This window comes from Brachycentrus maculatus, unplaced genomic scaffold, assembly GCF_059751285.1.
Source record: "Brachycentrus maculatus isolate JH-2025_06_01 unplaced genomic scaffold, ASM5975128v1 h1tg000005l, whole genome shotgun sequence".
In the NCBI taxonomy this organism is placed as follows: Eukaryota; Metazoa; Arthropoda; class Insecta; order Trichoptera; family Brachycentridae; genus Brachycentrus; species Brachycentrus maculatus.
In genome coordinates, this window is record NW_028280760.1 from 407,590 (window position 1) to 425,509 (window position 17,920).

General features: G+C 31.9%; 2 protein-coding genes across 5 annotated transcripts in view; one reads left to right on the plus strand and one right to left on the minus strand.

The window, feature by feature from the left end:
• Positions 1–1,010: 1,010 nt before the first annotated feature.
• Positions 1,011–9,577, minus strand: LOC148313766 (membrane protein BRI3-like). The gene is made up of 2 exons (XM_088278305.1): positions 9,274–9,577; positions 1,011–1,991 (listed from the first exon to the last, which is right to left on the minus strand). The coding sequence occupies exons 1-2, from the start codon at positions 9,326–9,328 to the stop codon at positions 1,732–1,734; spliced, it is 315 nt and encodes a 104-aa protein (XP_088134431.1). The 5' UTR covers positions 9,329–9,577; the 3' UTR covers positions 1,011–1,731.
• Positions 9,578–16,278: 6,701 nt separating this feature from the next.
• LOC148313767 (RNA-binding protein 38-like) overlaps positions 16,279–17,920 on the plus strand; it is a 72,778-nt gene continuing 71,136 nt past the window's right edge. For all 4 annotated transcript variants that reach the window (XM_088278327.1, XM_088278335.1, XM_088278342.1 and 1 more), the window contains exon 1: positions 16,279–17,455. In XM_088278327.1, the coding sequence (XP_088134453.1) occupies positions 17,228–17,455 (228 nt within the window). In that variant the 5' untranslated portion in view covers positions 16,279–17,227. The remainder of the gene's footprint in view (positions 17,456–17,920) is intronic.

Consider the following 17,920-nt stretch of genomic DNA (forward strand, 5'->3'; position numbering starts at 1 on the left):
AAAAATATTATTTTTCAAAATAATTTCAATAATGTAAACCGAACAGGAAACTAATTCTTCAACCACAGAAACAATAAATAATAGTATTTATTCAATTGGATAATATTGTGTGACCTATATGTATTAATTGATAGAACTGTTTTCAGAAAAAAACATTACGTAAAATATGTTTACATACCTACATCGAAAAATAAGGTAACTAGAACTTACAATTATTGGGATAGTTATATATTATTTAAGTAAGTGATTATTTATATCATTTATTGATTCGGCATTAACTTTGTGGAATGACACGATTATTTTAATTAAATTAAACACTTGAATAATCCACTGAATTGAGTTTTATTTTGATATTACGACTAGTTTCGAAAACGACAATTATTTTCATCTTCTGGTACAAATTAAAACTTTAATTTGTACCAGAAGATGAAAACAACTGTCGTTTTCGAAACTAGTCGTAATATCAAAATAGAACTCAATTCAGTGGAATATTCAAGTGTTTAATTTAATTAAAATAAGTGATTATTTCTTATAAACAGGATCTTGGAATGCATGACTTATATTCTATATCAAGTTTATCCGATATATAAAATATAAAATAATGTATTTTGAACATTTTTAAATATTCAGCAAAGGGTATTTATTATAAAAAATGTCAGTTTCATTGGCAAGTGCATGCAATATATGGCCAATAACAGCAGTTTACACACGTAAAATAATAAAAAATCGAAAATTCAATAAACAAACAATCATGTTCCTATCTTATTATCAATATAATTATTATAGCTTGTTTAACTCTGACCTTTTTACTGACCGTTTATGGATTCATTTAACATGCTAGAATTTAAATCGACTATTTACTTAGGTCACAATCCATGTTATATTATGGCCTCTCTCGCTGTGACAATGCTCTTTGTGTCATTATTATCAATTTAAGTGTCAATTTTATAAAAAGGTCATATACCTTTTTATAAAATCGTTTGTAATCCGTGCCAGTAGTTGATTTAGGCCCTAATTTTGCACATTTTAATTTTATTATATTTGTATAATCATTTTAGATATGTACATTATTTTAGAATGGTACCTATGTATTTAATTTTTTTTTAATTTCTGAGGTATTTATTGTTTTAATAATGTATGTAGTACTTCGAAATGTTGGAGATAATTTTTTTAATACCCGAGCTAGTAGTTGATTTAGTTTCGAATTTCGCCAATTTTTTGTTTAATTTAATTTATATAATTATTTTTGTGTTTACTCTATTTTAGAATAGTATCTATATATGTAACTCATGTTTGTTATTTCTGAAGTGCTTAATTTTTAAAAAAATGTATGAAATATTGGGGTTGGTGGTATTATTCCTTACTTTTGCTCCAAGGGAAATTTATGTACACGGGAAATTATTATACATGTACTCTATTTTAGAATTGGAGCCGTAACTATGTATCTCATTCTTGTAATCTCTGAGGCATTTTATTTTTTTAAAATTAATGAAGTATTTTGAAATTGTATTAAGGTTATTATTTTTATCCCTTGCTTTAGTTCAAAGGGAAATTAATAAACATGTACTCTACTTTACAATGGGAGCCATACCTATGTAATTTTTGTAATCTTTGAGGTATTTAATTTGTAAAAATGTGTGCACCATTTCGAAATATTGGGGTTGGTGGTTTTATTCCTTGCTTTTGCTCGAAGGAGGATTAATATATGGTACAGGGGGTCGTTTTGGTCGTTCAGTCGAATCGGGCTCCGCAGTTGCTGCAGCGCTTGTCCCTCATGAGCAGGCAGCACAGGATGCCGATGGGGAAGAAGAAAATGGCGCAGAAGATGCCGCAGCACGTGAACTCGTCCTGCATGACGCCGGCGCGGCAGGAGGGGCAGCCGCCCACGGCGATGATGGGGGTCGTGATGATGACGTTGGGCTGTTGGAACTGGGGCGGCGGCGCGAACTGGGGCGGGCCCTGCGGGTACTGCTGCTGAGGATAGGCGGGGGCTGAAATTGATAACAAGTTATAATTACTTTTTGTATTTTCTTTTTTATTTGAAAATTTTACAGAACAGTTACATGAATACATTTACATTAATGAGTAACAAAAAAACAGGTATTTGTAACAATTCATTTACAATTTTTCATTTGTAATTTAATATAAATATCTAGAAGAGGGACGGGAGGGAGGAAAAGGGGAAAATGGAAAAATTTAACCTCTAATCCAAGACAAATTATGTGAAAATTGACACACACCACGATATGAATATCGACTTACTATGTACGCGATCTCAGTGCTTACAATGTCGAGTAGAACATCATCGTTATTATTATTATTATAAAAAAAAAGTCATTTGATCATTTACATGGCATAATGGAAAAAAATATTTTGCAAGTAAATAAGTATTTACATTTTTAACATTTCAACATATCGCTGTTTAAATGGCAAAGGGCCACAACGCAAAAAAATAAACTCTTTTTTCCAAAAATGGTATTTTAATCGTCAACAATTTCATATTTGAAAAAGACCCATGATTCTAGTGTTAGAAATGTCCATTTCATTTAGAATCATGGGGTCTTTTTCGAAAATGAAAATGTTGACGGTTTAGATGCAATTTTTGGAATTAAGACTTTTTTGCACTGTGGCCCTTTAGCATTTATGTAATCAGCGATATGTAGATGAAGAATAATATAGAAGTCTAGGTATTTATAGGCCTTATGACCTGTCAAAAGCTGACTAATACACTATTCTACCAATGATTGATAACCATACTACTCAATTTTTTGAAACTCCTACTTTCCTCGAAACAATCTTTCATAAAATTTTAAAGTGTAGTGGTCAGTGCATTTGGCTACCATGCCGGAAGTTCCGATATTGATTCCCAGGGGGCTCTTAATAAGATATTTTTCTCTCTAATGTTTCAAATACACGGGACTGATCACATTGCTTTCATGTAAACGAAATTAACAGTATTGGGTGCAAAAAATGGTAAGAGCAAGAACAGTAAATATTATAACGTTGCCATAAATGTTTAAAAATATATAAACTTTTTTAATTAAATTATACATTTTAACTAAAAAAAATAGCTCTAATTATACGTCGTATTTCATACTCTTTTCTTAAACATTTTTTATTATTATCGTTTCAACATTTTTTTATCTTGTATTGACATCCAATGTTATTTCCACTTGTGCTTATTCATTGTTACTCATTTTATTACAAACATAAAAGAATTATCACTTCCACAATATAGATGTATACAAACAAACATAAATGTAGGTTTACATACATATTTGTGTAAATGTATATGTACTTTGAATTATTCACTGTGCCCAATGCACTATTGGGATCCGTATAGTGATATAATTATTTGACTCCGGTTGGCAGGTCTACATTTTGTAAATAAAAATAGCAATGCTAGCTTGTTTAAAAAATTAAATCTCCTTAAGTTATTTCCCGATTACTTTTTTTGACACAACGTCGCATATTTGCCTTTCCTTTTTTCAGGTAATTTTTTTTAATAGTATGGCAGTGCTATCTGTTGATAACGCAAACGTAACAGTAATATACGCAAGGCTGAACATTGGTCGTAGCGGACAGGCAGACGTGGCGGTCACATGGAATTTTAAAGTTTTATTGTTACGTCATTTCATAGATTTTCATATTAAAATATTTTTGTTGATATTTTGTGGCACAATTCAACTCTACAAAATAAAATAAAATATAAACAAAGTTTGTTTTAAAAGCATTTTATTTTTGCTACTTTTTTCCAAACATTTCGACAAGCGCCTTATTATCTTTAGAGATTGATATGTGCATATCCATCCCTGAAAATGACATGGTGCTTGTCGAAACCGGTTGGAAAAAAGTATCGATAATAAAAATGATTGAAAACAGTGTTTGAGATTTATTTTATAAAGTTTTAAAATTTTCATTGCCTCTCAAGCCTTTCATGATTTTCAAGTACAAGTATTTTGAAATGAAACACATTAGAAATTTTCTTTCTTATTCATTTAATCAGATTTAGCCACAGAAACGAGCGGCTGGATACATCTAGTATTAATTATTTAGTATTATCCAGTAAAAATAATTATTTTTTGACATCTCATCAAAGATGAAAAAGAATATGGAAGTCTGGGCATTTACGGGGTTGACGACCGTCATAGGCTGATAATGGGTATAATTGGTGAATGTTACACGTGTGTAAAGTGATCACTTAAACTAGCCTATGACGGTCGTCAGCCCCGTAAATCCCCAGACTTACATATTCTTCTTCATTTTTGATGAGATGTCAAAAAATAATATGCAACCTAACTCCTTGAATTGGAGATGATCCAGAGTATTTGGACACACTCAAAATGTTGTAAGTAAAAATAATGCTTTACTCTTTACATTTTAAAATGTGATGGGCAAACTTAAGTAACAAATAAAAAAACTATAAATGGAACAATCGCAATTGTGGTAGTAGTTCATAAACTCCAGCGACCGTGATAAGATCTAGCGTGAAAATATTGGAAATGTCTATAGAGAAAAACAGCAAGGCTGCATCGCTAAATTGTCATTTTTTACTGACAATACTCTACGAACATGGACGGTCGCGTGATGTTTTTACTACTCTGCCTACTATGTACCGTGCACAAGGTTACTAGTGACTAAGGTCGGTAATGCAGTGGTTTCGAAATCAATCGATTAATTCCAATAAGAGGAAGTCATTCTTCGGAATGACAATGGAAAATGGACAGGCCATGATAAATTTGTAAACGTGTAAAATAAAAACGGAAACACTTTTTCTTTTAATCTTTAGGCGCATCCAATGGTGCATGGGGCACCGAATCGTATTGACATAAAGTTTTTTCGATAGTTGATTACAAGATAAAATACCAAAGTTATCGAACGGTCCCGCGCTTCAGGTATAAATCTAACATAAAATTGAATTATATATTAAAGCGAAGAATCACTAATATTTTTCCTTCCAGGAATCGAACCCTGGATATCCAACAAGGTAGTCCACCTCTGCAGTATAGGTGAACTACCTCAAATCTCTTATGATTTTTTTAGTATCATATTTAGTAATTTTAAATATTTCGTATTTTCATACATACGTACATACGAGTACATAGTATATATCATTATATTAAGGGTGTATTCTCAAATATACAGTTGTTCCCGTACGTTTTTTTAAAGAATGTATTGAACCAATATATAAACATATATATTTTTTAATTCTTTATTTTTCAATAAGTCTTTTCTTTTTAAAACCCTTTATTTATTTCGAAGAAAAACTTTTTTTTTCAATACAAAAACGGTGTTTTAAGCTAAAAGTCCAATTACGTTAAATTTTACCTGGGTTCAAAGAAAATTTTGTTGCGACCTATGGATAATCTTAAGCTAAATTTCATTATCTCCATTTTTCAAATCGTAGTAGGGTAAATTGGGCTAGCTTATTGAATAAATCATTGTTTCTTCTTTTAAAAAATCGAATCGATCGATTATTTTAGCTGTGCGATAAATATATATTAGCTGCCAGGGTAACAGTAAAGTAGATACTATATATATATGAGTATAATATATTGGTACCATTAAGGGATTAACTCGCTCATATCCGTGGCTTTTCCCCGTTGAAGAGTCCCGAGGGACTTTCCGTTAGCCACGCTATTTAACAGTTTATTTAAATATGCTCTACCTGATCAAACAAAATAAAGATTCAAAATGTCGGAAGACTCAATGTTATATTGACGAAAAATATAACGTCAAACAGACGTTACGTACTAAAAATTAATCAAACCGCCAATTATTCTCAACACTATGACAGTACGATCAACCCCAATATGCAAATTTCAGAGGAATATTACTAAAAAACGTAAACTTACCAGTCTGATTATGTCGGATACGACGAAATCCGATTGCTGGTCAAATAGAATTCATGTGGAAAAATTACATGGTTGTTATTTTATTCTAAAAAAACGTTTATTGTTATCGATCCATCCATTATATAAACAATCATATATGTATGAAACTATGTTTTTTGGCAGTGATAATAACTTCAGTTAGATTTTTAATCAACACGAATCGATTTCTTTTAATTGATTGCTCCATCTATTATTTTAAGTGATAACAGATATGAATAACAATATTGTATCGGAGTACGTGGGAATGTGGGTATATGAGTGTGTGTGTATGTTGCTGCCGCGATATCGACACACGTCACTTCGCCATATAAACATAATGTTATATTGTAAAAGCATTAACGTATGTAGGTATGATGCATAATGGATTGAGCTATCCACGTTAATAATATAATTTGTCACCAGGTCTATTGAATGCTGTCGTATTTCGTTTTCAGAATATGGTAGTGTAAGGCAACCAACCGAAAATTAATGAATGTAATTCTTATTTTTAAGAAAAAATCTACTCGTCTCCTGTCAGAACATTTTATGTCAACCAAAAAATTACGATTTTTCAAAATTATATACAAGCATCTCTTCCTATGTATTAAGTTTATATTTATTATCATCTCCCCTTTACACTCCATTTTACTTTTTAAAAAATACCTACGTCTACAGTAACAAAATCAAGAGTTATATAAATATTTTTGCTAATACTCGTATTCTTGAATCACATTCAACGTAGAACAAAATTCTTTCAATTACGTTCCCATATTATGAGTAATTAGATATATTTGATGACAAAAGCTGAAGGTCTGTAATTTGCATGTATTGTGTGGTGCCTGTCAATGTTTACTGTATAAATACTTTTAAAAAAAAGCATTTTTACATCCGATATTTCGAAGGAATTTGAAAAATTAAAACAGATTTAAAAAATTATCAAACTGCAATTATAGCAATAATTACGATAAAAAAATCTACCAAAGACGAAAACTTATATTTTTATAGTTGCTATAAATTGTAATAAAATACAGGTCTCATCATGCGTTAAATGACGTAATACTTGAATCAAACAATATAATGGTAAATACACTGCACACAGATAATGAAATATTACACAGGTAGGTGGTACTGATTAAATTACCCTTAGAAATGTCGTTATGTATAAATAAGGCGGTTACGTTCGCTTTGAGATTTTTGACATTTAACCTTATTTAAAAAATATATTTTTAGCTTAAACTTTTCGTCAAATTTAAAATATAAATTCTAAATACACCCATGTAAAAGACAGTTGTACATTTAAAGTAAAAAATATTTTTTTTATGATATCTGCTAGTATGATAATGAAATGTATTAAAAACATCATGCTGTCATTACTCAAGCAAATCATACGTCCCACGAGCAGCGAATGACGTTGGAACTGCAGATATCGGTGAAGTGATTCATTGTCATATGATGAAACATTTTTATGAGTCTTTTCCACAAAAGTGTTTAAAGATAAATTTCCAACAGAACCAAAAACATTCAAATGTAACTTATTTTTTGACCCTTAACATAGATAAAGAAGAATATGGAAGTCAGGGCATTTATGGGGCTTACGACAGACATAAGCTGCTTCAAGTGATCACTTTACTCACGTGTAATATTTACCAATTCTACCCATGATTGACAAACACACAACTCAAATTCTTGGAAATTCTGTGTATATTATATTGTTCAAATTCGAATTTACTAGAATTTCACTAGAGACATCTATGGTGAGATGAAAGAAGCTTTTTTATTGAGCAGAAATTCTTTAATTTGTATGTGAGGTCAGAATCCAGGATTATAATCACATACATGAGAAACGCTAGAAAATATCCTTATTTTAGCTTATAAAAAATAACAAGTATTAGGACACACTTTAAATGTTTCAAATATAACGATGAGTAACAAAATAAATTATTCCTTTCCCTGTGCCAGTAAACCTACAATATGTGTCAGTCCGGCACTGATTGGTGGTAAAATCTTTACAAAAATCTACGTAAATTGACCTAAATTCATAATTATTACTCCAGTAATATGAAAAGGTACGAGTACATATCAAAAGTATTGATTTTTCAGAAAAAAAGTGACGTCTAGTGTGTAGGCTTAACGCTTCGGTATAATTATGATGCCCCAAGATAAATAAGTACAAGAGTAACTTGGATTATCTGTCGATAAGTACCTGCATACTTACGCGTGTGGATAAATATTTTATTAGTTTGAAAATTTTATATTTTACTGTTAACGAGACTTTTGAAAATACTTTCATGATTATCTTCAATCATGTCTATGTTACTCCTATACACATAAACAAACATGTTACATAAAATTCACAACATTTTTGTGTGTCCAAATCTTTTTTCAGAAATCTAGGTTTCTCCACGTTTGGAGTTATTTTTACATATTTTATATCTCAGCGTAGATGAAGAAGAATATGAAATAATGAGTAAATACTCAAGGCTGGTTAGCCAGAATATGACAGGCCATAAGCCCTGTGAATACCCAGACTTTCATATTCTTCTTCATCAATGTTGAGATTTAAAAAATAAAACAAATATATATATAACCATTTGAAAACCATAATAACGTATACATATATGGAAAGTTATAAAATGGAAAATCAGATTGTCATCGATCAAATAGTGAGACCAATAGATGTCTCTAGTGAAGTTCTAGTGATTCAAGAACAATGTTTCTAAATTGGTTCATATATAACTTCTTAGAATTTGAGTATGGTTGATATTTGAGTGTGGTTGTCAATAGTGGGTAGAATTGGTGAATGTTACAGTGTGTAAAGTGATCACTCAAACCAGCCTTTGACAGTCGTCAGTCCCGTAAATGCCCAGACTTCCATATTCTTCTTCATCTTGATGAGATGTCAAAAAATAATATTAATAATCAATATTTTTTTCTATTAATCATTATATTTTTGATGCATATTCGTAGGATGGAAGAAAAAAAAAGATTTTTTTTGTTTGTAATGTACTTACGAAACTTACCGTTAAAAACATTCAAATTCATCCACACTCATTGAAAATGTGTAGGTTAAAAATGTAACGATATTTTGCCTTTTTTCGAAATGAATACACACGTACACGGGGAAATGCATAAATGTAAATACTTTTGTTAATTAAATGAATGTACAAGGCATTCTCATTTGCTTAATGAAAATATGTAGATAGATACATTTCTACTCTTCAATTGTTCCCATGCGACGTACATAATTTTATCTTTATTATTGATTACTTGGAAACATATTTACCTTCACACAAAAAGCTGAATGATTGATAACATGCGTACCATTGATGTTAGAATTAGTACATACCCACGTAAAATATAATGTTTTATGAATATTTTTAGTATTTATTATTTGACTGACCTGGCATAGGCATAGCCGATTGGTTGTAAGGGGGAGGTGCCATTTTGTTTTCCATTTTGAAGATTCAAATACGAGCGAATACAATCGATGACAACACTTTACCACTGGTGCCAAAACACTCGCGAACAAAAAAAAACTGACGTGATTTGGCGCTCGTGAATCGAATAGCTGAAATCGGCTGAAACGTTTGCCGCGTTGTTACGTTTGGTTGACAAGGCTGTATTTGAGCAACTGTCGGGTTGTAACAATTTGCCGGTAGCAGCAATATGTGCGCTGCGTTGACAATGCGAAGCAATAACGAATGAACGACTTGTCCGTCGCTTTAGACAGAGTACAGGGCGATATTCATCGCGAGTAAATAACGTTATAAGCGTTCGTTATCTTTGGCCAATGGAAAGAAGATACAGAAAGATACGCGATATCATTAGGTTTATGTGCTCATGATACTAATTCCGCTGGTTGTGACTAACGCGGATAATATTTGCAACGAAATCTGGTCTCAGTTTTACAATGGGAATCCTGTACAATACGCTTGTCACTTGTCGCATGTACTCATGTCTGAATAATATATGTGAAACTTAGGTGCACAATATGCATATACTAAAATTATTGTTAAAAATTGTTTTACTATTCATTCTTCGCTCTTAAGATTCACACGCCCAAACCATCTCAACACACATTTTTTCAATCTTATCGATAATGCTCATTCTTGCATTCATTCATCTTATTACCATTCGAACATCGCACATTCGTCTGAGAGATCGGATTTCGACCGCATTCAGTGTACTTCATCCTTTTTTTGTCAATTCCATGCTTCACTTCCATACATTAGGGTTGGAACCAGGACTCCGTTGTGTTATATATATATATATATATATATATATATATATATATATATATATACATTTTTTCAATCTTATCGATAATGCTCATTCTTGCATTCATTCATCTTATTACCATTCGAACATCGCACATTCGTCTGAGAGATCGGATTTCGACCGCATTCAGTGTACTTCATCCTTTTTTTGTCAATTCCATGCTTCACTTCCATACATTAGGGTTGGAACCAGGACTCCGTTGTGTATATATATATGTATATATATATATATATATATATATATATATATATATATATATATATATATATATATATATATATTTATTTATATATATATATATATAAGTATATATATATATATATATATATATATATATATATATATATATATATATATATATATATATATATATATATATATATATATATATATATATATATATATATATATATATACATATATATATATATATATATATATATATATATATATATATATTTATATATATATATATATAAAAATATATATATATATATATATATATATATATATATATATATATATATATATATATATATATATATATATACATATATATATATATATATATATATACATATATATATATATATATATATATATATATATATATATATATATATATATATATATATATATATATATATATATATATATATATATATATATGTGCAATAATAAAATATTTCTTGTATTCTTATGGACATCATTCAATATCAAAATAGCCGATTGAACTTTAATTAAAAATGACTAATCACTAAATTGTACATGTAAAATATAATTGTATTGTTTTTTCGATTTATGTTTAATGTAATATGAACATATTGTAAAAATTTGTCGTCTGTCATCAGATTATTAATATCTACAAGATAACATTATTATAGAACCGTTGAACACAATTTAGGTGATAAAATTCGAAGGAAAAATAAATTTATCGATCTAATCACGAAAAATCATAGTCCATCGTCTTTATAATATAATGTTTGATTTAATTTCTTGTATACAGCAAACAAGCCTGTATTTAGACGAACGAATTCTGCGAATAAAACGGAATGACTTATAAATAAAGTAAGAATCATACTTTTCGTTTTCTAACCCTTATGTACACCCATGGGTGCATAAGGCAGGGCAATATATATATAAGTATGTAGTGTTATCTTTATCGTTGATTAGATCAAGGGAAGGTGATCAGTCCTGACCTTCAAGTGTCTAGGGTGGTATTAAAGAAATATAGTATAGAAGTGAAAAATAAATGATAATTATAAATATGGATAGTTAAAAAATTAAAATAATTATTTTCATCCCTCCTGAGATCGAACCTGGAATTTCCGTCACTAACTACTGCACTAGGGAAGCGAACGCATTAAAGTCTTATACAATGCACAGGAAGTTTACATGTGAATATTTTTAATTGTATCGAAACAGAACGGTAACGGTAATAGGAACCAAATATGTACTTGTAATTATGTGACGGTCCGATAATGAGTGACAGGACTGAATGAATTCAATTGTTTTTTACTAGTGCCATCTAGCGGTGGTACTATGAAACCGCTAAAAGGTATGGTGGCAGTATTTTCCTCATGAAAGTGATTATTTCCCGCCAACACCGACGCCGCGTGCGCCGGTATCTGCTGTCGGTCGGTCTCGGGTCTTCAGTGTGACCCCGGACCCCGCATTGTGTTACTTCCTTCTTGTTCAATACCCTTTGTTTCCTGTTATAAATATAACATTATAATTACAATATATATCCAGTGTAGAAAAAAAGGCATCTTCAGGCTCGGCTGGATAAATTAATAATAACACAATAACTGCACTGACATTATAGATAACTCTTTACTTAAAATGGCATTGTATTTGGAATTATATCGGGCTATGGCTGGCTGGTTTATTATATTATATACTTATATTTGGTGCTGGCCTTTGTCCTGATATTCATTGGTTAGTTAAACACCTCATAATCCACTTTTGTACCAATTACTTAGGTGGTATTTGGGTTAATTATTAGGTTGTTGCTATATTAAAATCCTCATGTGTACAAAAGAGCGTTAAGGTGATAGAAAATGTACTTTGAGCCTCTTCTGTGCAGGGGTAGTCAGAAAGGATAGAACACCAGAAACGTCTGTCCTGACATACATACACTCCAACCTTCCTTAACATCTGTAGTCCTTCATGCCTCCGGTTACGTAGAATTTTGATGATGAGAAAATTGATACTTTTTCGTTGAATCTTGGTAAGAAATAGATAGAAAATTAAATAATTACCAATTACTTGTACTAATAATAAAAACCTACCGTCTAAGAGACGTTCATTGAACAAACGGAAGTATAAATTTTAATAAATATGTTCATTAAAAATTTAAACTTATTCGAAATATTATTTATTTATACGAAATGGAATACCTTTCAATTGGTGACAATTTAGTATAAAATTATAGTTTTCATCAGTTAACTCTTAAGAGTAAAATAAAGAGGGTGATCGGCCAAATCTATTTTTTGTGTGTGTGATATGTATCAATTTTCAAAGTTAAAATCTGTAGAACAGATATTTAAAAAATACATATATTATATAAATCAATAAATAATAAAAAATATATGACTCAAGTATGTTTTAATGCGATGTCATAATTAAGTGTGTACTTAATGTAGTACGCACAAAATATTATATGCTTCTTCAAATTATTTATAGTGGCTAATCTCATAGAAGTCAATAATCTTATCATAATATCGGAAAACCAGCTTCAATCGAAGATTAAATTATGAGCCAAATTTAATACCTTATCTTTGATGTAATGAATACCTAACTACATAGCTAAGCGAAAAGGTACTCATCGAATCAATATACCGATTGAAATAAATTTAAACGCTTTTTAGTTTAATTTGTTTTAGAAATTTGTACCTCGAATAGATATTTATAGTCAAAGAGTTCAATTGGATTTCATATCCTATGAAATCCAATTGAACGAGAAATACAACGCATGCAAAAAAAGTATTCCTTTATTAACACTTTTTTTCATTTGAAAGGGTCTGAGAAGAAAAAAATATAGAAAAAATGACACGTCACTGAAAAAAAATATTTTCGGCTTTTAAAATGTATATTGATAACTTTTCAATTTGAATTTCGATCATCTTTTAAGACATACATACAACAACATTAAACAAACAAACAAAACTGTCAAAAAATAATATGTTTTACCTTTCACGTAGGAATTATCTTTTTTTATTAATATTTTGAGTTAAGAGTGAAATTAGAGGCAGTAAATTTTTATTTAATATAAATTTTCTCCACCGTAATTGTGTTAGGACAATCACAAAATATTGATTACATGTCATATCAGGCTGATAAAAAAATAACATTCACTGGTCTTGGTGGTAGGGGTACATTATTTATTTGTATACGTTATACTTTATTAAAATGCCTAACTTTAAATTTAATACTTTTAGTAAAAAAAAATAAAAAAAATAATGAGTATTGACTTTATCATACAATTCTGTTTTAAATGTTTTCGTTTCCAACAATTTATTTTCAACTTGCATATTCTTTTCTACTCACCGTCAACAATTTACTTATGTACCCTTTATTAACACGTTATTTAAAAATTTAAAAAAAGTTTCTTACCCCTGTGTTTGACGCTTGTCCACGTATCCTCGCATATCTCACCACTGGCTGCGGTGACATATGCGTACTGAAAATTACCACATGCAAATTATAGTAGTCTCCCTCGCACTCGTGCCGGTAACCATTTGGTGTAAATGAAATAAAAGATTGATTAACTTGAAGAAATATTTTGATGACGGGTTGTCTCTGTCTATCGCGTGTGAAAATGCGAAAGTGGGGCAGGGACAGATAGCAGGGGAGCGATTGATAGCAGCTCTTAAAGCAAGCTCTCATATAGTAATTCAACGATATAACTATTTTTTTACTCAATTAAATAACCTTGTATATTATCCGTCCGCCTCCATAGAGTAGTGGGTAGCGCGCTAGGCTACCTTGCTTTACATTCCTTCCTTATTTCACCTTATTTTAAAAAACTTTGTAAAAAAATTCACAGTAATATTTATTCAATATTACCACGGACCTGAAGCGGAGGGCTGATCACCTTTCCTTCATGTGTAAACAATCAAGATAACACTGCGTTTATATGACACAGTGCCATATGCACCATTGGGGTACGGATTAGGGTTTTATTATTATTAATATTATTATTATTTATTTTAAACATTGTAAAATTAAACTAGAAAAAACTAAAAAAAACTAAATTTTTATTAACTTTTTATTGGTTATTTTCTCCAACCGGTTTCGACAAGAACCTTGTCATTATCAGGGTTATACATGTACTTAATCAAAAATATTGAAATATTCATAGTTAGGTTAGTGGACGGGTTTAAAGAATGGGTAATTAAGTTATCCGCATCCGTAGTGTAATGGTTAGCGTGTTTAGCTACCGTGCTGGAGGTCTCGGGTACGATTCCCAAGAGGTTAAAAATAAATACAAGTAATTTTTCAGTCTCATATACTTATTTAATATGACCCTGGACTAGTACCTGAAGCGGAAAGCTGAATTTCTTGAACTGATATCCGCTGACACCTTTCCTCCGTATATTTAACGATCAAAATAACACTGCTCCTATACGATGCAGTGCCCTATGCACCACTGGGTATGGATAAATATTAGAAGAAGAAGAATAAATAAGTATAATTACATATGTGCCTAGAGAGTATTCGTTACTTTTTACTTGATTGGGATTCGATTCCATGGTATGTCTCTTCTATCGGTTTTTCCAGCTCGAACTTTTAACGTCTTATTGTGAAGAAAATAGAAATACAATAGGGCCATGTAAATCCATTACGGCGTGATGGTAGTAGTAGTAGTAGTAACAGAGATTAGTTAAAGAGATATTATTTCATGCAAAGTTGATTATAATAATAACGATAACAATTTTGAATAATTTAGATGGGTATATTTTGTTGAAGACGGGTTTCGTCATTACACGCATCGTCTTAGTCAAGCATTTGTTGATTCGCCCCGTGCGAGTCCCGCATGTGTAACGGCTAGAATAGGTACTAAGTACAGAGCACATTAGAACATGTGTGAGGTATATCGCACGACAGCTGTGCCTGTGCTAGAGGCTCATAACCTATTCGCGATCAGTGGCGTAGGGGTAATAGTTGACAACCAACAAAAAAAAACTATTTTTGGTTGGTCGGAAGATATTGCTTTTTAGCAATAAGCAAGCCAATGTACTTTTTTATTTTCTGTACATAAAGTTTAAATAAATTTCATCAAGTCTCTTGTAAAAAAGTATTGTTGCAAAAGTTAAAAACCACGGAATCTTTTATATTATATATTTATTTGACAAATAGGTAATCGAATCATCATTTGAAGTCTAATTTCTACACTTATTGTTATTATTTATGCGCACAAAAACCACATAACAAAATAAACAAAAATATTCTGTCAAAATTTTAAAATAAGATGAAACATAATACAAATTGTATTAAAATATAAGAAATTTAAAAAATGATGGAAAATACGCATTTTTATTTATTTATTTATTTATTGTTTCATGTGTTATTACTTACATATTTAAAATATGTTTCAAACACGTTTTTACCACGTCAAAAAACGAAATGTATAATTAGCTCATTTACATAAAAAAATATAAAAATAACACAATAGACTTTAAGTAGCAGTGTCCCGATCTCGACTCACCTGTGTATTTTGTATGTAAAATTTTATTCTATGATGAATTAAAACTTACCGAAATTTAAAAAGAACCACGTTGTTTTGAATATACTCGTGTCTTTTAAAATATGTTGATAATCCTAACCCTGATGTGCCAACAAGTTAACATTTTGTACATTCAATAACATAATATTAGAAAATTCATTTCTACATTATCCGTTTAACGTTATCGTCACTAAGCGATACCGTATTATTGATAACCCCTGAAAGTATATTATGATGACGTAGTTAATAGTGCGCGGTGAGCAGCGAGCGGAGAGCGGTGTGGTCGGGAAAGTGAGGAATCTCCGTCACTGCAAAAGCTAGGGGGCTAATATTAGCTAGGGCCAATGTGGGGGGGATACCCAGCGGTAGCAGCGCTGCCACTGCCAGACCCAGACTGCCAGTTGCATTCTGTCCTGCGTGGTGGGTCGTCGTCCCTGTAGCCGCGCCGCCTCAAGTCACGTGGTGGAACACGCGCTTTATCAGTGGAACTGTATTTCTCCCAACCGGCATCGCGCAACTTATTCAACTTCATAAACAAAAGTTCGCGACGACTTTCGCAGCCGGCTACTTCCTTCGAAAGTGTTCGTCGAAACTTTCGAAGCTTCCTTCGACAGTTTCCTTTCGACGCGCGGAAAGAATTTCCAAAGTTTTAAATAATAGAAAAGCGTGCGCGTCAGTCGAGCGTCGACTCCTGGGGGATTTGCGACGTGTCAACATCGGAAAATTGGGCTGTTATTTTTGTGTTTGGCGCTTCGACCATTTTGAATGCCGCAACGTTTGCCGTAATTACGCGCCACAATATGACAATATACCGAAATAGTTTAATGACTCTAGTCCGTTCCAGTTTATAAGCTTTTCGCCGTATTCTATTTGCTCAAATATAATATTCCTATTCTATTTATAAACTGACGCGGTGAGAAAATTGTCGACGAGATAGCAATTTTTCGAGAGCGACAAGAAACCGCGGGGAAACTTCGCTGAGCGAGCTTTTCTCGATCGGCCCTCTCCGCGCACTCCCGAAGGACCTCTCGAGCACCGCACGTTCCCGGTAATTATAATTAGCTGACTAAGGAAATCTGAAGAACTCCGAGCGAGAAGAACTCTCGAGAACTCGCGAGAAGTCGATCTCTACATATTTATAAGATTAATAAGTAACGAATTGCGCAGATCGAGAAAGATAGATATATCGAGTGTGGAAAGGTTCGTGTCGGGAGCGCGAGAGTCGGAGGAGGTTCCGGCAGCAGCGGAGCTGGAGAGCGAGTGGCAGCGGTTGGAAGCGACCGCCAAGATTCTCGCCCAACTCCCCCCGGAGCGCTCCCTGCCGGCGGGCGGGGCGGAGGCGCTGAGGATGCTCATGCCGAGTCTGGGGGCCGCGGAGCCCGAGGGGCTGGCGCTCGCCTCGCTTGGCTCGCTGGGCCACCAGAAGGACACCACGTGGACCAAGCTCTTCGTGGGGGGGCTGCCCTACCACACCACAGACAAGAGCCTGCGGGAGCACTTCGCCGTCTACGGGGAGATCGAGGAAGCCGTCGTCATCACAGACAGACAGACCACTAAAAGCAGAGGATATGGATTCGTAAGTTTTATTCCACTCATATTTTCTTATCTATTACTACATTTATTTTTTCTTACATTTTTTTGTAAGCATTGTATCTGCAGATTTTGTTAAAATTTTATAACTGTTTAATTTTTAAATATAAACGCATATTGATATATATATATATATATATATATATATATATATATATATATATATATATATATATATATATACACACACACACACAAGTACTATGACGCTAACGATTGAATATAACCGAAGATTATCTCTAATTTCGGATTAATCGTAATCAGCTTTTTTCATGGATTAGTGATAAGTTATTTTTCATGCGTTACGTTTATAAATCAATTTTCCTATCGAAATAAAATCTAATCCCTTGTTTTGAGTTCATAAATGAATCCCATGTACGCATACAATACCTATGATCGACCACATACATTCAGTGTCAATTATAAAAACAGTTTTTATTCTCATTGAAAA

Bases quoted from the DNA above. Each gene is read 5' to 3' on its own strand.
- LOC148313766 (XM_088278305.1), bottom strand. From the start codon at position 9,328: ATGGAAAACAAAATGGCACCTCCCCCTTACAACCAATCGGCTATGCCT. The intron at 1,992-9,273 runs GTCAGTCAAATA...TATCAATTTCAG, and splicing joins ATCGGCTATGCCTATGCCAG to CCCCCGCCTATCCTCAGCAG.